The sequence below is a fragment of the Mauremys mutica genome, chromosome 5 (genome assembly GCF_020497125.1).
Source record: "Mauremys mutica isolate MM-2020 ecotype Southern chromosome 5, ASM2049712v1, whole genome shotgun sequence".
Classification (NCBI taxonomy): Eukaryota; Metazoa; Chordata; order Testudines; family Geoemydidae; genus Mauremys; species Mauremys mutica.
The window spans coordinates 92363329-92387664 of record NC_059076.1 but is presented as its reverse complement, the minus strand read 5'-3'; the positions used below and the strand labels follow the sequence as shown (position 1 = coordinate 92387664).

At 43.4% G+C, this 24336-nt stretch overlaps 1 protein-coding gene across 1 annotated transcript; it reads left to right on the top strand.

Moving 5' to 3' along the window:
* The first annotated feature begins 4631 nt into the window (after positions 1-4631).
* On the top strand, positions 4632-23947 carry SRD5A3 (steroid 5 alpha-reductase 3). Its single transcript, XM_045020038.1, has 5 exons — positions 4632-5055; positions 14039-14190; positions 18668-18862; positions 20374-20496; positions 21208-23947. The coding sequence occupies exons 1-5, from the start codon at positions 4649-4651 to the stop codon at positions 21465-21467; spliced, it is 1137 nt and encodes a 378-aa protein (XP_044875973.1). The 5' UTR covers positions 4632-4648; the 3' UTR covers positions 21468-23947.
* Positions 23948-24336: the final 389 nt, after the last annotated feature.

Below are 24336 nucleotides of genomic sequence, written 5' to 3'. Positions count from 1 at the left end.
GCTTAATTTTTATATATTTTAACTATGAAATTCCCACACTGGTGTATGACTCTTTCAACTTGAATTCCCAGGTAAACTGGATTGAGCCTCAAAGCTTTGTCAGCAAAAAGTTGTATGCACACAGATATAGGCTCTGATGATTATTATAACACGTTGTGCTGATATGCCCATTAAGGTTCTGGTATATAAATTAGCAGAGAATGTTTTAACCGCTGTCTATACTAAGAAATGTTACCAAAATATTGCCACTGGCACAACAAATGGTTCAGTTGCACATGTTCTAGTGTCAGCCCTAGTGTAGGCAAGGATCCAGTGGCTTCTGGCATTTTTACTATCACATCAGTTAAACCTGAAGCAGGTAACATTAGTGCAGATGAACTAGTGGCAACACGTTTTTTTGTTTTTTTTTTGGTAAATTTCTCCAGTGTGGACATGGCCTAAAATGGTCTTCAGAGATGTTATGACACTATTATAAATGTGACTCTGGAAACCACTGGAGCATGACTTAGGCCCTAGTTCAGCAAAGTATTTAAGCCAATTTATAAAGCACAAGCCTTGTCTACACAAAAAAAAGTATTATATTATACTGGTATAGCTAAATGGTACAGCCCACCTAGCATGCACGTCATTATACTGGTCTAAAACTGCTTACAACTGAATAGCTTAATCCTGTATGGGAAGAGGAATAAGCTATACCATTTTTACAGTGGTATAACTAAGGGCTCTAGTGTGAACAATCACACCACTAACCAAAGTGGTATTATGGGAACAAAAAACTGTACGCAGATCAGGCCTTAAGGCTTTGGCTACACTTGCACTTCAAAGCGCTGCCGCGGCAGCGCTTTGAAGCGCTAAGTGTAGTCAAAGCGCCAGCGCTGGGAGAGAGCTCTCCCAGTGCTGTCCGTACTCCACCTCCCTGTGGGGAATAACGTACAGCGCTGGGAGCCGTGCTGGGGCTTTGACCACACTGGCGCTTTGCAGCGCCGCAATTTGCAGCGCTGGAGAGGGTGTGTTTTCACACCCTGCTGCAGCGCTGCAAATTTGCAAGTGTAGCCAAGGCCTGGGTCCCCTAGCTGACCTTGGGGAAGCTGGTTCCCTTTTCTTCTGCAGCTCCTAATCAGCGGGTTCCTGATTTTATGAAGGTTTGGGTGGCTTTGGAGACATTAATAAAATCAGAGTTCCACTATATTACAAAACATTTTTAAAATATTTGAATGTTTCCCTGTGAATTCATTAACTAAACCATTAACTTCTGCATATGTGCCATGGCTAAGTTTGAAAATTCATTCAATATACCTTCAGTGGGATTGCTAAATTATCCTTTAAATTTAATACACAATAATAAAATCATTGCTTCCACCTGAGCTGGATCCCCACTGGTATAAAAACAGGGAGGCTAGCAAGGCATTTTCCTCTGGACCCCAATTCTCTCTCTTGGTCACTATCATCTTGACTTTGTTGATTTTCAGGGCATCCTACAAAGACCACCTTTTAACCCTTACTGCAATAGGCGATGGAAGGGGCTCCCACACTCTGTAGGAATCTGGGAGGAGACTAATTATTTTTATTATGTTTATGGTGTTCCTGGGTTTTCTGATTTGATCTTGGGGTAACTGATGGGTCTGTCTATTTATATGTAATTTTTTAAATGATTGCCAAGGGACCCAGAGTGTTGGACTGGCACTTTTTTATTGAACAGAAATAAAAATCTAAATAACTAAATACTGTTAAATATCAGCTCTGTGTTCTTGGGGAACCAGGGCTCAGTACTCAGCCTGTCTGACTCACAAAAGATCTACCCCTCTGCTTGAACCAAACCCAATCAGAAGAAATACTTACAAAAAGTAATGAAAAGGCAGTGAAAGAGACACCTAAACCCCTCCAGACAAGGGTGACAGGATTAAGGAAACTCCCCTAACCTCAGTTGCATCAAAGATGGGACAGGGAGGCATCTCCATTAGCATACAGAATGGAGAACAGAGATTCCAAGGCAAGAACCGCACGGAACTCTGGAACTAGAAAAGCAGGGAAGCACTGCATGATGGGGAATCTCTGCTCCAGATGTTAATGAACCCACACCTGCACGCACCCAGCTCAGTAGTTATCAGACCAATTCTAGTAATAAATCCTTTATTAGTATCCAAAATACTGAAGTTGCCTAATTGCATTGTGAGCTCCCTGCAAGAAACACGGCCCATAGCCAGGAATAATCAGTTCCTATTGTCTTGCCTGGACAAAACAACTTTGGTATACTCCCTTGAGCCATCAGTTTACCCATAAACAAATCTAGTGTTCTCCCTTGAACCATTGTTCTTCCTCTACGAAAACCCCTTCCCATACTTAGGTAAGTGTTCTGATGCCTGGATCCAAACTCTGCATCAGTTCCATTGGGACTTCATCTTCTCCTGACTGATCATGCTGGGGGCTCTGCCTGTTTCCAGGACTCCGGACACTCAGTTACCCCCACTACTTGGGAACCCTGATTGATTCAAGCTTCACAGAGTGGTGAGAAACCACCCCCCACCCCCCGTATAGTCTTCTGACCCTGACTTGTGTGATCAGTTATAGTTTTCTAAACCTGACTTTTGTAATTAAATTTAAGTTACATTTAATATTATAACTGTTTTGTTTGTTTGGCTCCCCTTGTATGGTTATTACCTGGCAATAAATAACTTGCATGGTTAAGCTGGTTGCTTTCTCTCTCTCTCGGCAGCAATGCTTCTTGTACCTAAGCTAAAGATCCCTGCAGCACCCAAAAATCCTGTGGGGTTTGCTCATCAAGTGGGTTACTACCAGAACAATTGCAAAGTGAAAGTGGGGATAGGGACGTGCTGAACGTGGGGCATATGAGGGTGGCAGCTTGGAAGTGCTGCTCGACCCAGCCTGCTGAGTCCAAGGGCATATGAGGGTTACAGCTTGGGAGTGCTGCTTGACCCAGCCTACTGAGTCCAGGGATATATAAGGGGTCAGCTTGGGAGTGCTGATTAACCTGGTCTTCTCAGAAGCGCTCTGTAAGTGTGTGTGAGTGTTCCTCTGATTCTGGGGCTGGAAGAACCCAGCCCTGGGGAACCTAGGTCCTGCAGGATAGCTCCATTGGGAGGGAATCTGCAGAAGGGAGTAGAGCTCCATATGAGAACACAAGTGACACAAGCAGTACATTGATAGAATTACAGACCCCCCCCCCTGAAGAATAACCCTAATAAATGAGCATACCCCAAAGTAACGGGCAAATCTGGTAACAATACACAAAAAGAACAATGCACTTGACTATACATAAAGTGCAGATAAATACACAACATAAAACAAACTGTAAATAGAGGGGAAAATTTCTTCTGTAATCCTTTTATTATAATAGTCATAGGTGTTGCTTGTAACAGCAATAGGTAAAAGAAATCAGGTGAGTATGACACTTAAATTGTAAGTGTTCCTTTAACACTGAAGTGAAACATTTTTTTTTACAGTCCCCACAAAAAGAGCTTTAACTCGAGGATTCCTGTGTGAGAGATGTATTGGTGTTTCCATTTATTTGCTTCCCTTTTTTATTCCATACATTTTAAAGCAAGAATTGAGCTCTCTGCACAGTTTGTTCACAAATTCATAGGCAATGGCTTTGCTGTACAGAACCGACACAGGCCGCGCCTCTGCTTGCCATCCTACAGGATGCTTCATTATATTAGCTATCAGAGGGGTAGCCATGTTAGTCTGGATCTGTAAAAAGCGACAAAGAGTCCTGAGGCACTTTATAGACTAACAGACGTATTGGAGCATGAGCTTTCGTGGGTGAATACCCACTTCGTCGGATGCACGTAGTGGAAATTTCCAGAGGCAGGTATAAATATGCAGGCAAGAATCAGTCTAGAGATAACGAGGTCAGTTCAATCAGGGAGGATGAGGCCCTCTTCTAGCAGTTGAGGTGTGAACACCAAGGGAGGAGAAACTGCTTTTGTAGTCAGTGCCGCCCAGAGGGGGGGCAAGTGGAACAATTTGCCCCAGGCCCCTCAGGGGCCCCCACGAGAATAGGGTCAATCCATCCTCATCATCATATCTACTCATTATACTCCACACCCAAACAGAGCCACGTTATGAACTTCACACCCTCATAGCTCAATGTCTGTACTTCGACCCATCAACCTTTTACCCCCAATCGGGGATATTACAGATTATGTATTCCTTATGCCACTTGATTTTTAAACCAAATTTTGCACCCTTGATAATCCATATGTTAGTCCCTGATAACCAGAAACTTCTGTGCTTAAACTCTGTACTGTTCACTTTTTAAAACATCATCTTAATAAAAATTTTAAATCTATTCTTCTATAGTATTGCAACTTTTTTTATGGACGGGCCCCCTGAAATTGCTTTGCCCCCCAGGCCCCCCGAATCCTCTGGGCAGCACTGTTCGTAGTTGGCAAGCCATGCACAGTCTTTGTTTAATCCTGAGCTGATGGTGTCAAATTTGCAAATGAACTGAAGCTCAGCAGTTTCTCTTTAGCTTGTTTCCTTTTCAGGGTTTTGGTTTTAAAATGCCTTGGTACAAGGGAGCCTGGGAAAGAGCAGAGGCGAGGGGGGCAGCCTGGCAGTCCGGTGCTGGCGGGGGACGGCAGACAGACAGGATACCGGTATCAAGGCTGAGGGCACCCAGGGTCACATGTGCACAGCTGACGGGGGCAGGGGGTTTCTGGGCTCCCCTCGCACCTCCCAGTGGGGCGGGGAGACTGCCCGGGCCACCCCCTCAGCTCGGAGGTGGCTGGCCCCGCCTCCCTTTCCCCACAGCTACAGCTCGGCTCCGCGGCGGGGCGGTGCCCAGTCCCGCCTGGCCCCGGTTCCGAGCCGTGTCCGTGTGCAGGGAGGCCCCCGGGCCATGGCGTCCGCGCTCGGCGCCTTCTGGCTGCTGCTGGCCGCCGCCTTCCTCGCCGCGCTGCTGCTGGAGCTGCTGCAGGCCCCGTGTGCGGGGCCCGGAGCCGGCCTCTTCCAGGACCTGACCCGCTACGGGAAGACCAAGAGCGGCCGCGGGCAGCGCCCAGCCTGGCTGCGGCTTCTGGATGTGCCCAAGAGGTGAAGGGAGGAGCGCCGGGTCCGTTAGCGCGTCCCTGGCGCAGGGACACCCGCCTTCCCGAGCCCGCCCTAGCAGGGGCCGTGGGCGGCGAGGCTCTGCTGGGCAGGCTGGTACCGGCCCTTCGCCATGCCCCCGAGCCCCACGCTAGCCATGCAGCCTTCAGCCCTGTGGGTGGGGTGTGCTTCTGCAACAGACCCCGCCTTCAGCCGTGTAAAGGGCTGCAGGAGTGGTGCCAGTCCAGTCTGGCTTTGAGAAGTCGTGCGATTGGCTTGAAAAGTTTATGCGTTTTTTTTAAATGTGTGTTTTGATTAATATTGGGTTATGTTTCTTTGTGGTCATCTAGTGGTTTCTGGGCTTTGATATCCACTCCTAATGTTTTCCAGCTTTTCTCTGTAATCATGGGAGTTGGAAATGTAGATTTGTTTTGTTTTTTTACAATGAAGACTGAGGTTATCATGTAATCCCATGACTCCAGAAGCTGGAGTTTTAAGAACCCACCAGATATTGTGAGACTGTGTCAGATTTACGTAGCTGTACATAGATTACATATTTATGTATATTTGGGGCAGTTAAGTTTCAATAGAACCCTCCCTTATTTTATTTATTTATTTTAGCAAATTTGACTACTAAATTGTTTATAGTTAAATGATTTTTATTAGGTAGGGTTTTTTTGTTTGGATTATTTACAGACTTTTTTTGGAAAAAGGCCCATTTTTTTTTAGAATAGCTGCAAAGAAACCAAGATTTTTTTAAAATACTTCTATAATGTTTAACTGCTTAATTTTTTAGCTTTTGCAGAGTTAACTTTTTACTTTTTTTTAAAATTACTTGCTTATTTTTTAAAATGACATTTTAATTAACTTAGATTTGATTAAGTATTGTTTTAGGTGTTTAAATTCCCCATGTTTGCATTTTTTTTTTTTTTTTTTTTTTACTTTTGCCATTATGCCCTTAGGGCTTTTAACCAGTTTTCCAATTTCTTTGTCTGCTGCCTGTCTGCTTGGCTGGGCCCGATCCTGCTTTTTTGTTGAACCACCCCTTTTTATGGGCACAGGCTTTGTTTCACTACCAATTTAGCAAGGCGAGTGGGCTCCTTAACTAGCCCCCACCCCTCCTGGTCCCTTTCCTTTTTGGAATTTCCCCAACGGGCGCGCTCTTTGTAGTTGGGGGTGCCATACATATGACCACCTTCCTCTTCACTCGCTGGACCTCTCCTTGGCCTTAATGAGGGTCGCTATAGGGGTGCAACAAGGTTCCGCCCAAAATTGAGGATCCTCACAAGGGGAGAGATCAAAGCCCTCACAAGGGTCACCTGAATCATCCCCCGTGAGGCTTGCCACCTGGACCGAACGCACAGCCAATTGATGTTTTAACTGTTAAGCACACTGATGTTGCGGCATCTGATGAATACGAATAGGTAAATTTTTGACAAGTTCTTGAAGAACCGGTACTTGCTTAGCCAGGGCTTTCAGGTGGGTGCGTTTTGCTTTTTCTGCCTGAAAGTCCTGTCTTAAAGCCTGTAACTTGTCCTGGGCATAGGCTTGGGTTGCTGCCTGGTTAGTAATTTGTGCTTTTAGTTGCTCAATTTCCACTAGCAATCAGGCACACACCTTGTTCCTTCTCCCCAACTCCTCTTTTTGTCCCAACAACATTTGATACCACATGGCTGCTGCAGTTCAAATTAATTCCACAGCTGCCCCTAGGTTCTTACCCTTCTGCTTTTTATACTTGGCATATAGGTTTAACAAATTCTGCAAAGTTTGCACCCTTCTCTGATTCTCCGCCACAGAACCCCAGGGATTGTATCCCACCTTGGTGAGAGCCTTTTCCAGCTGGGAGAGGTTTTCAAGCCCCCCCCCCTCCCCCTTGAAAGAGGCAGCAGGGTTCTGTTCCTCTTTGCTGCCTCCCCTGTGGCTTGGGCATCAGGTTCACCTGCCTCCCGTGACGCCACCTGACCGGGCAGCCAGACTACCATGTCCACGCTCCCTAATGCCCGTACGTCTGGCCCTGAACCCATCGCTGATGCCATTGCCCATGACTGTGGGACTCCCTAGTCCACAGCTGTACCTTTCTGTTTCCTGAACATCTTACAAACCCTTAATACAACTTTTAAGACTTTTTTTAATATTTTGAGATTTTATGTAGCCCACACCAGCACTGGAGCTTCCAATGTTATCCCACTGGGCCAGAGGTAGAGACGCTAAGCCTCCCTCTGTATTACTCAGCCTACTGCCACCAAGGGTTCATACACCAAATACAAAGCCCCTCCCGGGGCAGAGCGAGAAACCCTAAGTTCTTCTTTTATGCTCAGTCATGCCACTGCTGAGGGTGTGTGCACCGAGGATATCTGTCGTGTTGAGCAAGAGTCTCTAAGCTCACCTCCTGTTGCCCGGCCCTCCTACTACCGGGGGTTGACCCACCTGCACCCTTCCCCTGTCAACCAGGGTGGAGAGAGGAATGCTAAACCCCTCTCCGGTTTTCAGCCATGCTACGACTGAGGGTGGGGCACACCTGTAATTATAAAATCCTCAACATGAAATACCAACAGTGCTGGGCAGAGCAAACATGAAATACCAAGGGCAGGACAGTTGGCGCACTTTGCAGGGCTCCGCCCCTCTGCAATTCTCCACCAAAAATGTGACATTTATATTACTAATCTGCCTGAGGCATCAGGTGATTAGGCTGAAGCCACATGATTGTTTGGGGAGGAGATGATGAAACACACCAAGTGTCTACATTTTAAAGCTTTATTAATAAAATAACAGCGGAGAGTGATGGGTGTTTCCCACGTCACTTAGAGAAAAGAAGAAAGCATTAGTGCCCCAAGTCCTAACCCACTTTTATGCTTACACATGCTTTACCTGAGCCTGGCCAAGCCTGGGTGTAACGTAAGAAGGGAGTTCTGTCCTGGGCCCAGGTTGTTCGGGGTTTGCTGTGATTTTTTTGCCTTTGGCTCTTGGGAGGGTTTTTAAGTTTTGGGGGTTTTGGAGGGTGTTTTTGTTTTAAGGCCCTCTGTTCCTGGTGCTTTTTGTACCAGTTTAAATTGGCTTGCTGTGGCCTTCTCGGCGTTTCCAAAACACACTGGCTTTAGAGACTTTGTTTTCCTCCCCCCCCCCGTTGGCCTTTGCCGTTTTATTTGCTTTTACTCTTTTTACTGCAATTTTTGTAGCCTGGCTTTACTTAGTTTTCCTCTTTTCACGGCTGGGCAGCTGCAAACTTTTTTTTTTGAGCCCATGACCTTGGACCCGGGCCAGCATTTTATCTTCAGACGGAGCTAGCTGAGGTGTTGAGTTAACCCGTTCTCTGCTCTCTTCCTCCTCCCCCCTTTGGCCTCTCACAACCTGCAAAGGAATTTTTTTACTTTACATTTAGACACCTTTGACCCTCCCCCAAAATGCCTTGCAATGCTTGCAAGTGTGTTAGCAACGTACAATGCTAATTTGCCTCCCCATGGGACCCTCTCAGGGAGTGAGTCCTTGGGCCTGTGACAAGACTCTCCTCAAAACCTGGAGAGCTGGCATCACTGATTTTAAGGTCTTGGAATGAAAGATGCTAAGATGGCCGCTGTAGAGGAGGCTGAATTGTTTGTTCAGTGCAAAAGCATATAATGATAATCAGCAGTGCAAGCTGCCCTACCAGTGTGTCTTGCCCTGTATCAGGAGAGGTGTATAGACCAGGGGTGGCCAGCCTGAGAAGGAGCCAGAATCATAGAATATTAGGGTTGGAAGGGACCTCAGGAGGTCATCTAGTCCAACCCGCTGCTCAAAGCAGGACCAATTCCCAGTTTTTTTACCCCAGTTCCCTAAATGGCCCCCTCAAGGATTAAACTCACAACCCTGGGTTTAGCAGGCCAATGCTCAAACCACTGAGCTATCCCTCCCCAGTGTATATCGCCAAAGAGCCACAGTAATATGTGTTGTGGAAAACTGATCAAACCGTTGATTTTTGGATCAGACAGCCTGAGGCTCCTTTATTTTATACAAGCATATATGCAAGGAGAGTCAGCATGGCCCCATGTAAGGTGGCAAGCTGCTCTGCCCTTCTTAAATTTTAGCTAGTTTATAAAGATTAAAACCACAGACAAATTACACATACTCCCTCAAAATTGCTTATTGTAGAGCTAGTCAGTTGATACAAGTAGCACATTCTACAAGTGCACAAGTTTTGCAAATCACTCAGCTCAAACAAATATAATACATTGCTTCAAATAAGACATAACATAAGAATGTCTGTACTGGGTCAGATCAAAGATCCATTTAGCTCAGTATCCTGTCTTCCAATAGTGGCCAATGGCAGGAGCTTCAGAGGGAATGAACAGAACAGGTAATCATCAAGTGATAAATCCCTGTCGCTCATTCCCAGACTCTGGCAAACAGAGGCTAGGGACACCATTGCTGCCCATCCTGGCTAACAGCCATCGATGGACCTATCCTCCATGAATTTATCTAGTTCTTTTTTCAACCCTGTTATAGTCTTGGCCTTCACAACATCCTCTGGCAAGGAGTTCCACAGGTTGACTGTGCGTTGTGTGAAGAAATACTTCCTTTTGTTTGTTTTAAACCTGCTGCCAATTAATTACATTTGGTGACCCCTAGTTTTTGTGTTATGAGAAGAAGTAAATAACACTTCCTTGTTTACTTTCTCTGCACCAGTCATGATTTTATAGACCTCTATCATAACCCCCCTTAGTCTTCTCTTTTTCAAGCTGAAAAGTCCCATTCTTATTAATCTCTCCTTAAGACTCCCTGCAATTCTCCAGAATGACCTGAATGAGTTTGAAGATGTGTATCTAGGCTATCTGGCTGTCTGTCTAGACACGCAGTGGCCTTCACCACCATGATTTCTAAATGCATCATACTTATTTATGGGTTTTATCCTCAGAAATCCTCTGGGAAATATCACATTTTTCTGGATGGGGAACTGAGGCAGAGAGATCACATGACTTGCCAATGTTCACAAAAGGAATCTGTGTCTGAATTGGGAATTGAACCTGGATCTCTTGAGTGCGCTATCAACTAGAGAATCCTTCCCAAAGGTTAGAGAAGAGGGACCCTAGGCTCCTGGCTTCTAGTCCCAGCCCTGCAACGGGGCATAGCTACTACTACTGCACAGTATTGTGAGGCTAAATTAATCCTTTATGCATGCTACTCCCCCATAATGGTAATGAAACTCAGTGAATTTGCGCTAATAGAATTTTCCATTGTGAAAGTGTGATTTACGTCACAGGAAAGTAGCCATCGATTTGGCTCCAAAACTGTCAGACCGTCGGGTACGTGGACCTTGACACTGCTCCAGACCTTTAAGGGAAGTTCCACATCACAAAAGGTGCAAATGTATGCTAACAGGGTTGTCATTAACTTGCCCAATTAAGTCCTGTGGAATTGTGGGAGGATGTGACTCAGTGGAAAGCATCCTTTGTCTCCTTTTTCTTTTCCTTTCTCCTTCTCCTCTTCCTCCTCCTCTCCATGGAGTTCATTGAGTTTCAATGAAGAGGCTTCTTTTGCAGGGTTGTGTGAAAGGCGGTACGATGTCATAAGTGGTGAATGCCACGTCTTTGTACCCCTGCCTATGAGTAGGCATTCTCTAGTCTTTTATCTTCTCTGCATGTGGAGGCAGGAGGGATGATTTGGTCCTGAATGTCCCAGAGCATTTTGGAGGCAAGGTTTCCTATAGTATACTGTAATAGCACTAGGACATCTCAAGTTAATTGGCTTTGCAGGGCTTGCTATCTGCAGCAGAGCCACCACACTGTAATTGAGAATTCAGTCCCCTTGGCCTCTCCGACAGTGGCTAAGCAACTCTTTTAAGTAGCCTTAGTAGTAATTGCACTCCACTCTTTACATTAAAAAGATAAATGTTTTGAACCAGTACACCTGGCTAATATTTATTTTTTAAATATTAGCATTTGATAGACATGTCTGGGCTATTAAATGTGTACATAGAGATTTCACTCAGTTTAATAAAATGACTAGAAAGGACACACGTGTTGTAATGATGCTCACTCTGTAATACGGTAACACCTTGTTAAATATAACCTTCTGATGACTATAGTCCCACATAAATGAAAGCTAACTTGTAATGATTGTTTTGTTTCTGATATTTATAGATGTGTTTAAAAACTTCCTAACAAATAAATAGTTTAAAATACACATACACCTGCACACACATACATATGTGTTTGAGCTGTTATTTATGGGAATATAGTCATAACACTGAACCAACCAACCAGCTATTAAAATAACTAGTGAAAAACCCTTGGGAGGGGTTTAGAGAGGAGAGGGAAGAGTGTGTTCATTATCTACCTCTTCAGCCTTTGTTCCATCCCTTTCCCCACATAAACTTTCCACTGCTGGAGGCCTCCCCAAGAGTCTAAGCTGCCCATATCAAACAAGACTTGAGTTTGACTTGAATATGGGCTAAGTGGAGACCTGATTTGCATAAAAACTCATAGCAGTTTGAGTTCTGTTTGTCTTTAAGCCCAAAGTGCTACTTTACTATAACAACCCCTGCTGTGTGGATATGTTGTTTGCTCAGGGTATGGCTACACTTACGGTTTGCAGCGCTGGTCATCCAGCTGTGCAGGGCCAGCGCTGGTGTGTGGCCACACTCACAGCTACCAGCGCTGGTGTGTGGCCACATTTGCAGTATTTGCAGCGCTGTTGGGAGTGATGCATTATGGGCAGCTATCCCAGCGTTCAAGTGGCCACAACGTGCTTTTCAAAAGAGGGGGATGGAGTGGGGTCTAGTGTGACAGGGAGCGGTGGGGAAGAGAGAGGGGATTTTTGGAGCCAACACTGTGTGTTTAGCTTCCTGCATTGAAAATCAGAACATGTTTCTGACCCCTTAGTCTTAACTCTTAATTGCAAACAGCCTGCAGCCAATACGACTCCCCGCTGTTTCACTCCCTCCCTGCTTGCCTCTCATTTGATTGTTTACAGCCAGGTACAGATGATCACAGCAAACAGGAGCTCTCTTTGGAGCTCCGTTGCTTATCTAAAAAACAAACAGAGCTCCTGTTTGCTGTGATCATCTGTACCTGGCTGTAAACAATCAAATGAGAGGCAAGCAGGGAGGGAGTGAAACAGAGGGGATTTTTGGATCGGAACTCGTTCATAACAAAACAAAGAGAGGCTGCATAACAAAACAAAGAGAGTAATTTATAAAAGCATTCTGGGATACACCTTATACCCTGGAGGCCAATCACAGCGCTGGTGTGTGGCCACACTTGATGACCAGCGCTGCAGCACCAGCGCTGGAATCCTTATTCCCCATGCTGAGTGAGGTGTACGGCCAGCGCTGCAGCCAGGGAGTTGCAGCGCTGGAAGTCCCCTGCAGGTGTGGCCACTTACTAATTGCAGCGCTGGTGGAGGCTTTCCAGCGCTGCAACTCGCCAGTGTAGCCATACCCTGAAGACTGGAGTACGAAGAGTGTTTTCAGATAAATTAAATCTGTACCTGCTTGGTCTGCCTGCTGTAAGTGAGCAAATGGTTGCTCTGTGCACAATGAAGCTCTCCATCTGTGTGAATGACTTTGTACTGCTGTTTGAGAGAGAATGTTGTAGAATGCTGATCAGAGGCTGATAGCCTGCTCCCAAATGATAGCCTCTGCATTGGGTACAAGCCCAATACTCTTATGGAGCACTCTTGTCTACCCAGAGAAATTACAGGTCCCAGCTGAGATCTGTTAACACTGTAGAACATACCCATTTTAACAGGTTTCAGAGTAGCAGTCGTGTTTATTAATTAATACATTTGTTAGTCTCTAAGGTGCCACAAGTACTCCTGTTCTTTATACCCATTTTAAGTGATTAGGAGAATTTGATCATGTTACCCATAAAGTCAAATTTATTAAGCCCCTGGAAAGTTCTCAGTGTGATGCACATCTTTGTTTGCCATTGTGGAATATCCAACTCCTCTGCATTCTGTCTCCCATATGATTTGAAAAATAAGTCATCAACCTCAAATGCCAGGTCAGTTTGCTATATTCTGAAGCTAAATACAGTCAAAACTTTGTCAGTATAAGATCATCCGAGGAAGTACTGTGGTCAGAAAACTTTGAGCATGCCCATCCTGAATGTTTATTCTGTTGGCAGATATCACCAGATGTCCTGATTTTATTCATAGATTTTTATGAGCAGAAGAAGCCATGAGATCATCTAGAATTACCTCCTGTATATCACAGGCTATTACATTTAATCCAGTTACCCCTTCATTGAGCCAAATAACTTGTGTTTATCTAAAGCATATGCTCCAGAAAGGCATCCAGTCTTGACTTAAAGATATCAAGAGAGATGAATAATCCATAGGTCTACAAGACAATTTAAAGACTCATGGATTTGTGTGGTGACAAAACAACACACTGTCCAGCTGTGTAATGGTGTCTGGGTGATTTTGTACAAATGCAGAACAGTAGTAATTTTTCCATGCTCTGCATAGTCTGTCCAGAAGAGGTGAAGAAGATGAAAACACTTTTAGAGGCAACAGCATGGAAATGCCCAGATAATAATTCCAGGCAGAATGGCTGGGGTATTAAAACATGATATTTTCAGACTTTTAACTGTGCAAGTTCTAACCAAAGGATTTTATATTTTCAAAATTTAATTTTACATTCATGTATTGCTGTGTGGTTTGTATTTATGTATGTATTTATTTAAAGCCTTGAGTCTTGCACTTGTTTTGTGTGGTCTCCACTCACTCTTCTAGTTTTCCAGTCCAGCCACCTGAAGGGTCTAAAAACATGGAAAAAAATACAGTGAGTGGGAGGTTTAGTATTCTGAGCAGCATATAACTGGGAAAGACAGTGTTGGAATGAGACTATGGTAGACATCTGGTAGTTCCATAAAAGGCCCCATTGTCTTTTGTGGGAGGTTAGGCCAAATGAAAATGACCTGGTCACTGAATTACAACACTGAAGAAAGGAGTGATAAGAAAAAATTGATTGAAAAATCCAGAAAGTTAATACTGCTGCTTCTTTCTTCCACAGGTGGTTTTCTCACTTTTATATTCTTTCTGTGGTCTGGAATGGCTTCCTGCTCCTATTGCTTATTCAAGCTTTGTTCCTATCAAGACCTTTCCCAATATGGCTTCAGGATTTGCTCAGTGCTATTGGTGGAGCTTCGCAGAACCAGGATGTGGGCAAGTACTCCACATGTTGTGGACAGATGCACAGATGTTGTAACGCAGAACTGGTATACTCTCCTGACCTCCCTTTGAGAATGCATCAGCTACTCATCCCTAATTTATTAATTTATACTAGAGCTGTCAATCGCAGTTAACTCATGCAATTAACTAAAAAAAATTAATCACAATTTTAAAAATTTCAGTTTTAATAACACTGTTAATAAGAGAATACCAATTTAAATTTATTAAATATTTTGTATGTTGTTTTTCTACATTTTCAAATATATTGATTTCAGTTACAACACGGAATACAAAGTGTACAGTGCTCACTTTATATTATTTTTATACAAATATTTGCACTGTAAAAATAATAAAGAAAAGAAATAGTATTTTTCAATTTACCTCTTACAACTATTGTAGTGCAATCTCTTTATCATGAAAGTGCAACTTATAAATGTAGATTTTTTTTTTTTGGTTACATAACTGCACTCACAAACAAAACAATGTAAAACTTTAGAGCCTACAAGTCCACTCAGTTCTTCTTGTTCAGCCAGTTGCTAAGACAAACAAGTTGTTTTACGTTTACATTTGCTATGCTGCCCGCTTCTTATTTACAATGTCACCTGAACGTGAGAACAGGCATTTGCATCACACTTTTGTAGCCAGAGTTGCAAGCTATATATAGTATATACCAGATGTGCTAAACATTCATATGCCCCTTCATGCTTCGGCCACCATTCAAGAGGACATGCTTCCACACTGATGATGCTTGTTTTTAAGGGAAAAAAAGTGTTAATTAACTTTGAGTGAACTCCTTGGGGGAGACTTGTATGTCTCCTGCTGTTTTACCCGCATTCTGCCATATATTTCATGTTATAGCAGTCTCAGATGATGACATGTTGTTCATTTTAAGAACACTTTCTCTGCAGATTTGACAAAACGCAAAGAAGGTACCAATGTGAGCTATCTAAAGGATAGCTACAGCACTAGACCCAAGGTTTAAGAATCTGAAGTGCCGTCCAAAATCTGCGAGGGATGAGGTGTAGAACATGCTTTCAGATGTCTTAAAAGAGCAGCACTCCCATGCAGAAACTACAGTATGCAAACCACCAAAAAAGAAAATCAACCTGTTGGTGGCATCTGACTCAGATAAGGAAAATGAACATACGTCGGTCCGCACTGCTTTGGATCGTTATTGACAGCATGGATGCATGTCCTTGGAATGGTGGCCAAAGCATGAAGGGACATATGAATCTTTAACACATCTGGCATGTATATATCTTGCAATGCTGGCTACAACAGTGCCATGTGGACACCTCTTCTCACTTTCACTGACATAAGCCTTACGCCTTTTGTGGAGGTGGAGTTATGATGTTAGTGTAGTAGAGCACTTACGTGGCAGGAGCAAGGTTGTAGTGTAGACACAACATAGGTCGACATGAGGCAGCTTAACTATAGTGCAAACCAGCGGTGGGCAAACTACGGCCCACGGGCCACATCTGGCTCGCAGGACCCTCCTGCCTGGTCCTTGAGCTCCTGGCCCAGGAGGCTAGCCCTGGCCCCTCCCCTGCTGTTCTCCCTCCCCCACAGCCTCAGCTCACTGTGCCGCCAACGCAATGCTCTGTGCTGCGCAGTGGCGTGGCTGGCTTCCGCTGGGCGGCGCGGTTGTCTTCCGCCAGGTGGCACGGCTGCCTGTCCTTCTGCTCTGGGTGGCAGAGCTGTAGCTCTGCCAGCCACAGATGGTCCAGGCACGGTAAGGGGGCAGGGAGCAGGTGGTGTTGGATAGAGGGGAGGGGAGTTCAGAGTGGTGGTGATGGTCAGGGGGTGGGGTTGTGGATAGGGGTTGGGGTGGTCAGAGGGCAGGAAACGGAGGGGTTGAATGGGGGTAGTGGTCCCGGGGGGGACAGTCAGGAAGGGGAGGGGGTTGGATGGGGGGGTGGGCAGGGGTTCCGGGGGCGGTCAGAGGACAGGGAGAAGGGGTGGTTGAATAGGGCAGGGGTACCGGGGGAGGGAGGCAGTCAGGAATGAGAGGAGGGGTTGGATGGAGCGGCGGGGGGGCAGTCAGGAGTGGGGGGGCCAGGGGCAGCGGTCCCGGGTGGGTTGTCAGGGGGTGAGAAGCAGGGAGGGTCAGATGGGGGCGAGGCTGGGCCACGCCTGGCTGTTTGAGGAGGCACAGCCTCCCCTAACTGGCCCTCCATACAATTTCGGAAACCCGAAAAAGAGTTTGCCCGCCCTGGCATAGACCTAGCCAGATACTCCATCCATCAGAGGCTCAGGGTTAAATGTGCCTCCTTGCCCTACAGGTAGCAGGATCAAAGCACATTACCTAGTAAATAAACAAAAATGCAAACAAAGTCTAACACACTAGCAGTTTCCCACCCTGAGAGATGGTACAAGCAGGCTGCAGATTCTTAAGGCACAAGCTACACTTGCTTTGCAGCTTAGAATTCCCAGGTGTTTCATATGCAGACTAGAAATTCCTTTAGCCAGGTTCCAGCATTTCCCCCGGTTCAGTCTTTGTTCCTTAGGTCTTTCCAGGAGTCTCCTTGTGTGGGGAGTGAAGAACAACCGATGATGTCACTCCCTGCCTTATATAGCTTTAGCATAGAGCGGGAACCCTTTGTTTCAAAACTTGGGTGCCAGACTGGTTTGTGGAAAAATACTGACATCCCTCGATGGAGACCAGAGACATGTGGTCTGGGCACATGCCCTTGCAGTGTTATAGCAGCCATTGTTTACAAGCTGGCCAAAACGCCCACAGGAAGGTTAGCTATTCCACAGTCCATTGTCTTTGCTGATGAGCCATCAGCCCCACCTGGCTTCTTCATTGTTGTATCTGAAAGGCTAGTTGTGGGTGTTTTCCAGAGGAAGCCCATTTGATATACAGATCCCTAGTCAATATTCATAATTTCAGATACAAAAATGATACATGCATACAAATAGGATAGTCATATTCATGAAATCATAACTTTTCCAATGACACCTTACATGACTTACCTTGTACAAAATGCATCAGAATTATGCCATAATCAGATGATCATAATATCACTGTGAAGAATATGGGGTGCAGTGTCACCTTCCCAGCCCTTGCCTTCATCAGAAATTTAGAATAGATCTGAAAGAAGCAAATTTGATCTCACATTAGATTGGTAAGGAAATACTTTATTTGAAAAATTCTAGATTAGGGTGTAACTATGTAAAGATTTTATAGATTCGGGAAGTCTGTAAATAAAGAATTCCATGATACCCACACATTAATCTTTGCAGTACCACCGTAAGAAGTGCAGGTCAGGGAACCAAGGCACAGAGAGGGTCGGTGGCCTTGTTCAAGGCTTTGACCATTATTCAACAGTCCTTTTCTAGAAGTAATCCTTCCTTTATTTAGACAGAAGAAAGTAATGGAAAGGATGTTCCAGAATAATCTCTTGGTTTAATTGATTTAAAAGTGGACGGCAAAGCAAAACTATTTTTGCCCTGTACAATTGTTTTAGGATGTATAAAGAGTCTTTCATAATTCAAAAAATATATTCCTTTGTTTTTTCACACTGTAAGTATCTAGCCTTTCTTTTATTTTACCTTAGCAAGAAAAATGGGGAGGGCCTGTGTGGCTCTCTCTTTCCCCAACTCAGAGGGGAGGGGATGCTGATTCTCAGCAATAATAATAAATAAAAAAGGGTGGGGTGGGTCTATCTTAATACATCATCAAAATGCAATAAAAGCAACAACAACAAAAAGTATTTTGCTTTACAATTCACCTTTAGCACATTCAGTCAACTGAAAAAAAAATACTTCTGCCTGAAAAATGAGTCAGTAAATCTTGTAACAGCTCAGAGGTCCTAGCCAAAACTTGGAAAAACCAAATTCCAGTTTTACTGGATGTCTTTTACATTTTGGATATCTGAGGTTTTTCTGTGCAACTGAAAGAAATTAAAAATCTCTCTTAAAAGTTTGTTTACATCATGCATTTTGACAATTTATGTGTGTAGTCCATTTCACTATAGTCCGTTTTCTCTTTTTGTGTGGTTCTTTCAGACACCAACAGAGGAACGAGAAGCAGTTTTTTTAAAAAAATAGGCAAATTGGGGGATTTGGAGGTAGTTTTTACACCTGCCTTCACTTTTAATTTTTTTTTTTTTAATTTAAGTTACCATCCTTCAGGTTGTCAGTGTTCCTTTTGCAACACTAATAATAAGACAAACGCTAAATGTGCTCATCATCGCAGTGTGTGGGTGCCATATACACAAATTAAAAAACATCCTTTCTGTCCAAAAGGACTTACTGTCCATCTTTCAAGACAGTCATCTTAAAAATACACGCACTGATTTTTTTTTCCTCTCGTTCCTGCTGTTCAGGTTCCATAGCTGATGTCCCTCTAGATAATTTTAAAATTAATGCAAATTAAATTATAGTGGAAACTGTTTTCCAGAGGGAATTCAGAGCTCTGTTTTTGAAGAGAGAGAGTTTGAGATTGTCACTTCTGTTTGACTTGTAGGTGACAAACACCTGTCTGCCCTCCTGGTTCTCCTGCTCCTGTGGCTACACAGCTTTCGAAGGCTCATAGAGTGCCTGTGCATCAGTGTCTTCTCCAATGGTGTCATTCATATCTTACAGTACTGCTTGGGACTTGGGTACTATAGTGTTATTGGCTTAACGGTGCTGTGTCAAGTGCCAGCTAATGTCAGCAATGGTGAGTGCCTCTTTAATGCTAACCAAAGTTGCAGCTTCTTTTTAATTTGTTTCTAATATCACAAGATGGTTTGGTGAGGGTGGGAGTGGGGGGATGGGTGAGCGAGAGATTAGTAGTATGCCTAATCTTTTCACTTTCTAAAGTTCTATCTACAGAGTGTACAGGTGTATGTGAGATAAGAGGTATTTGATGAGACCTATAAAAGTACTTACTGCAGTTACTTAAAGTCAGACTTATTAGCCAGTACATGACATCACATGCACACCTATAGTATGTATCCTTGTTCTGCTCTACATGTGGTTTCTCCTTATAGCTCAGTACCATTGTTTGCTGTATGCCACCATGTCCCTTAGACTCCCAGGCCCAACACATCATATCTTTGTCAATGAGGTGCTTCCACTTTATGAAGCAACCTCCAGCTCAGCAAAGGTCAGGATCTCCCTGGTTACATGGCTATTATAGTCTGAAGTTTCTCTTTGCTATGGACCCTCCTTTAAATATGAGCCTGCCCCATCGCCAGTACCTTTGTCTGTCTACTTAGTTCTTGGTCTCCAGTCACCTATCTAGTATCAGATAGTCTCCTTTCTCTTTGCTGCTTGGGCCAGTTAAGTATCCGCGAATCCTGTAGAGCTCTTTGAATGATGTGACCTGTTTCTGCCAACATGTTGCACCAAGTCCTACAGTTGAGCTGTTGTTTGCTCTGCTGCATAGGGACATGATGAACCAAAATGCCCAAATGGCCTGGTGTGTTTTTCACATGATTAATTTTTCTTATGTGGTCAGCACTAGATACAGAATTTAAGTCATTTCACACTATCTTAGAGGTAGCGTTTGTCCTCCATGCTGATTTTACAGCACTTTTAGAATGATTTTGGTGCAAACAAAGCCTTTTATAGGTGGCACTGTCTGAGTGCATTTTCTACCTTCCTAATCATGGCATTCCACAGAGATGGTGCATTGGCATAAGCACTGGGGCCCATCCATAGTGCAAATTTCTTTCAAATCAGAGTAATCTGTTCTAACCATTTTTTTTTAAATTGCTAGTATAGTTAAGGCAATACAGTTCTGTAATGATACCTTGACCTCAACTATGGCACTGTCTTCTAACATGGTGATAAGAATACACATTTATAAACACTGTCACAGTCAAAAACATGTTAGAATATGGAGGCCTGAACCAAATGGTGACCCCTTCTGCTTGCAGTATGCACCATCCCTTATTCCTACAGCTACTGATTTAAAAACAAAACTGACTCATTATAATTTGCAGTAGCAGGCACTTAAGAATAAAGGCCTGCAGCAATTCATAACTAGGTTCACTGTCTGCATAAGTTGTGTTTAAAAACACCCTTCACCATTATTCAAGAAGAGGGGAGTACACTGGAAAAAGCTGCAAGGTTAAATAGATATATTTATGCTGAAATTTTTTTGAGATGGTGTTGGTGAGGGTTCAATGCAGACTTTTTTCTAATCTTGTAGTAATAGGCATACTATTTTCATTTTTAATTCAGGGAAAGACCTCTTTATGCAGATCTGCTGGTACCACATCCTAGGAATTATGATGTACATTTGGGCCTCTGTTCACCAACATAGATGCCATGTGATTCTAGCTAATCTTAGAAAAAGTAAATCAGGTGAGATGTTTCACTTCTTGGAGCTGTTTGTAATAATTTTTTCCATTAAAAATTGTGTGTCACAATGAATTTCTGTAGAACCAAATCCCTTAGAACACTGGTATTTTCCAAAAACTCAGTGAAATGAATGCTGATGTGAATATGTATCTATGCAGATCATTTTCCAAGGGATTAAATTAGTCTATCTGGAAGAGAAGTGAGCTGGTGATATATAGTTATTCGCAGTATGCAAGGTTTAAAACAAAGTTCACACTTGTATCATCCTGAATAGAAATATGTCTAAAATGTGTTAGGAACATTTATCAGGTAATTGTGATTATTAGTTAAGTGTTTATCATCTCTCTATTATAAATGGGGAGACTGATATGCAGACGCTACAGAATAAATTACTTTCCTGAGCCATGATTAGAAATTCTCACTTGATGCTTAGACCTCACTTCTTAAAGTAACCATCACATTAGACATTGTATTGGGAATGAGTTACGGTCACCATTTTCAAACCTGAGCTAAAATTAGGCTCCTTAATCCATATGTAGGCACGTAATAAAATTGAAGTGACTCTTTTTCAGAAGTGCTTAGCACCCACAAATCCCACTGAAGTCAGTGGGAACTGCAAGTGCTCAGCATTACTCCATAATTATACATAAATATGGATTAAGAGTTAGAGCATGCCATGATCAACTAACTTTTTTTTCTTTCTTTAAATTACAGGAAAGGTAGTAAGCTTGAACCACAGCATTCCTTTTGGAGACTGGTTTGAGAGAGTATCTTGCCCACATTATTTTGCTGAACTCCTAATATATGTAGCCATGGCCATCATATTTGGATTTCAAAACATAACCTGGTGGCTTGCAGTAATGTTTGTGTTGTTTAACCAGGCATTGGCTGCAGTTCTGTGCCATGAGTTCTATGTGAACAAATTCAGCTGCTACCCAACACATCGAAAAGCATTTATACCATTTCTTTTTTAGAACCTTTATTTTTGTTAAATATGTCTTTAATGCAACCTGTGAAATGCTGTTTAAAAGGTAATGAAAGACTGAGGTTCTCATGAGTATGTGTAATGCAACTGTTACAGAAGCTGTGGTGAAACAATACTTACTGTCTGATTTCAGCTCAAAGCTACACAGGACTTTAATGAAAAAAAAATTCATTTTGATTTAATGATAAAGTATCTGTGACAGATACTGCTCTGCTTCCCCCCCACCCCACCCCACCCGTCGTCTTGCCTGTGTTTTCCATCTCTGCAGCCCTGGTTCAGAGTACTTTTTCTTTTTTCATGGCTGTGTGTGGCTGAGTGAGAGATAAACGCAGCTGCAGATTTCTTGTCTAGTGCCATGACCTTGGACTGGGGCCAGTGTAGCGTCTTATTGTCAGGCTGAGCTAGCTACAGTGTTGAGTTAACCTGTTCTCTGCTCTCTTCCTCTGTCCCCTTTGGCCTCTTGCAATCTGCAAAGGAATCTTCAATTCCACACTCACACCTTTGACTCTTCCCAAAATGTCCTGTGATTTTTGCAACAGCGTTAGCAATATACAGTGATGACCTGCCTCCCGCCGGGGGACCCTTGAGGGAGGGGGCCATTGGGGTGTGACATATCTACAGTATGTACAATCTGAACTGTACATGGTATTAAAGACCTCAGTTAAAATGCAGGAATTGCTGATGTTTAACATTTGTATATTTGACATTCATGTGTAATATTTAAACCACTTTCATTGCTGCTATGTAGCAAGCCAAAGTGTGTGCCTGTATTTTATATGTAACACACACATGTATGTAGGGAAGGGAAGTTGCTCAAAGTGAGGAGAAACCACTGTATTTCATCTCTTAACTAATATTTTAAAAGAAAACTATACTCATCCCCCACATACCGTGACCATTAAATCTATTAAAAGAAGCAAACTGTTAAAGAATATGGTGCATTGCCTCTAAATATTTTCCTATGGATAATTTTGAAAGTAGTTGGTGGTATTAGAGGAGAGTGAGTATGGGATTAATGGGGAGAGGAAACTAGGATATTTTGAATATAAGGATAAGAGACTCCCACTTATGACTGTTTCATTTTTTGCTAATATATATTTGTTTCAATTCACATCTTTCAGAAATACCAAATACAATAAAAGGTTGAGAAATCTCTTTGATGGGAAGGATGGGTATTCCATTGGCTGACTCATTCTACTGCCTAAAAAGTAGATTTTTCTGCTACAGAGAAGTCAGTGGTCCATAAAGAATGTCACCTTTTGCTATGGACAGTTATGTTTGCACTCTTAGAAAACTGTATAGAACTCAGATGCCCCCTTCACCACAAGGTGTATTAAGAATTGCGATAGCCCATTCTGTTAAGTTTGTGCAAAATTGTAGAGTGGGAATTACATATATTGGGTGAGATGTAGACTTAAAAAGAAATCACCTACCTTATTCACTGTTGTTGCCATACTGAGATCAGAACTTAAAGTATGATACTACTCTAAAAGTGGCCATCTAGTGTTTTATATTATTTTTGTCTCAAATATTTCCACTTAAATTTGCTTAGTTTTCAGAGAAGCTACATTTTCCAACTACCAATCCTACAAACTCATACTGAGTTCTGACAGTCACAGCAGATTCTCTCTATCTCATCCATAAGGTTAAGATTCTGTCACAGGTATTTTTAGTAAAAGTCAGGGACAGGTCACAGGCAATAAACAAAAATTAATGGAAGCCCACACCCTGTCCCTAACTTTTACTAAAAATACCCTGGGGAGCTGGGGTGGTAAATAGAGCACTGCTGGGGGCTTGCAGTTGCTCCAGCCTGTATCTTGGACAGTGAGAACAGCCACAATTATATTAAGATGTAAAAAGTGTTTTTTTTTTTGTTTTTTGTTTTTTAAGTGTTAGAATAGGTATAATAAACTTTCATTATACAGGACATTCACCTACTTCTAAATGACAGGAATATATATGTTGCTTTTCCTGAAATCTACCCTGCGTTTACAGTTTCTTATTCTCTCTCCACAAGTAAATAGTAAATATAAGCCTAAGTTAGAGGGGGTGTCTTGTCTATACCTTGTCCTCAACAACTGAAATCGTGGAAGTAATAATCTCAGCATTTAGCCATAACTTCATTTTTTGGTGGAATAATCTCTGAAGATTCCTGTAGCTTGGGGAATGAGAGATGTAGTCCCTTCCTAGTGCCATCTCTCATTAAAGTGTTTTCTATGACAGGCGCTGGGCTTGATTCCCAGGAGGCCACTTGGACTTGCTTCAAGGCATTTCCCACTTCAGCATTTGCACTGCAGTTAACAGTCTTGTAAACAGAAAAATCAGTGATTCTGTCAAGTTGCTTGGCTAAAAAGTACTTTAGCAAATATCCAGGGGCGGCTCCAGGCCCCAGCATGCCAAGCGTGTGCTTGGGGCGGCATGCCGCAAGGGGTGCTCTGCTGGTCGCCGGGAGGGCGGCAGGCAGGCAGCCTTTGGCGGCATGCCTGCGGAGGGTCCGCTGGTCCCGCGGCTCCGGTGGACCTCCCACAGGCGTGCTGAGGCTTCGGTGGAGCCGCGGGACCAGCAGACCCTCCGCAGGCACGCCTGCGGGAGGTCCACCGGAGCCGCGAGACCGGCGACTGGCAGAGTGGCCCCCGTGCTTGGGGCGGCGAAATGTCTAGAGCCACCCCTGCAAATATCCCTTGGGAGTGCTCAACAAACATATCTGCTCCTGAAACAGCACATTCATGACACCCTGTATGTTTCCTTTTTGCAAGTGAAAATACATACACCACATTTCTGTAAATATACACTATATGTCATATATACACTATATGTCAAACCTACCAGTTGATTCTGGATTTAAGTGAAACCCAGAA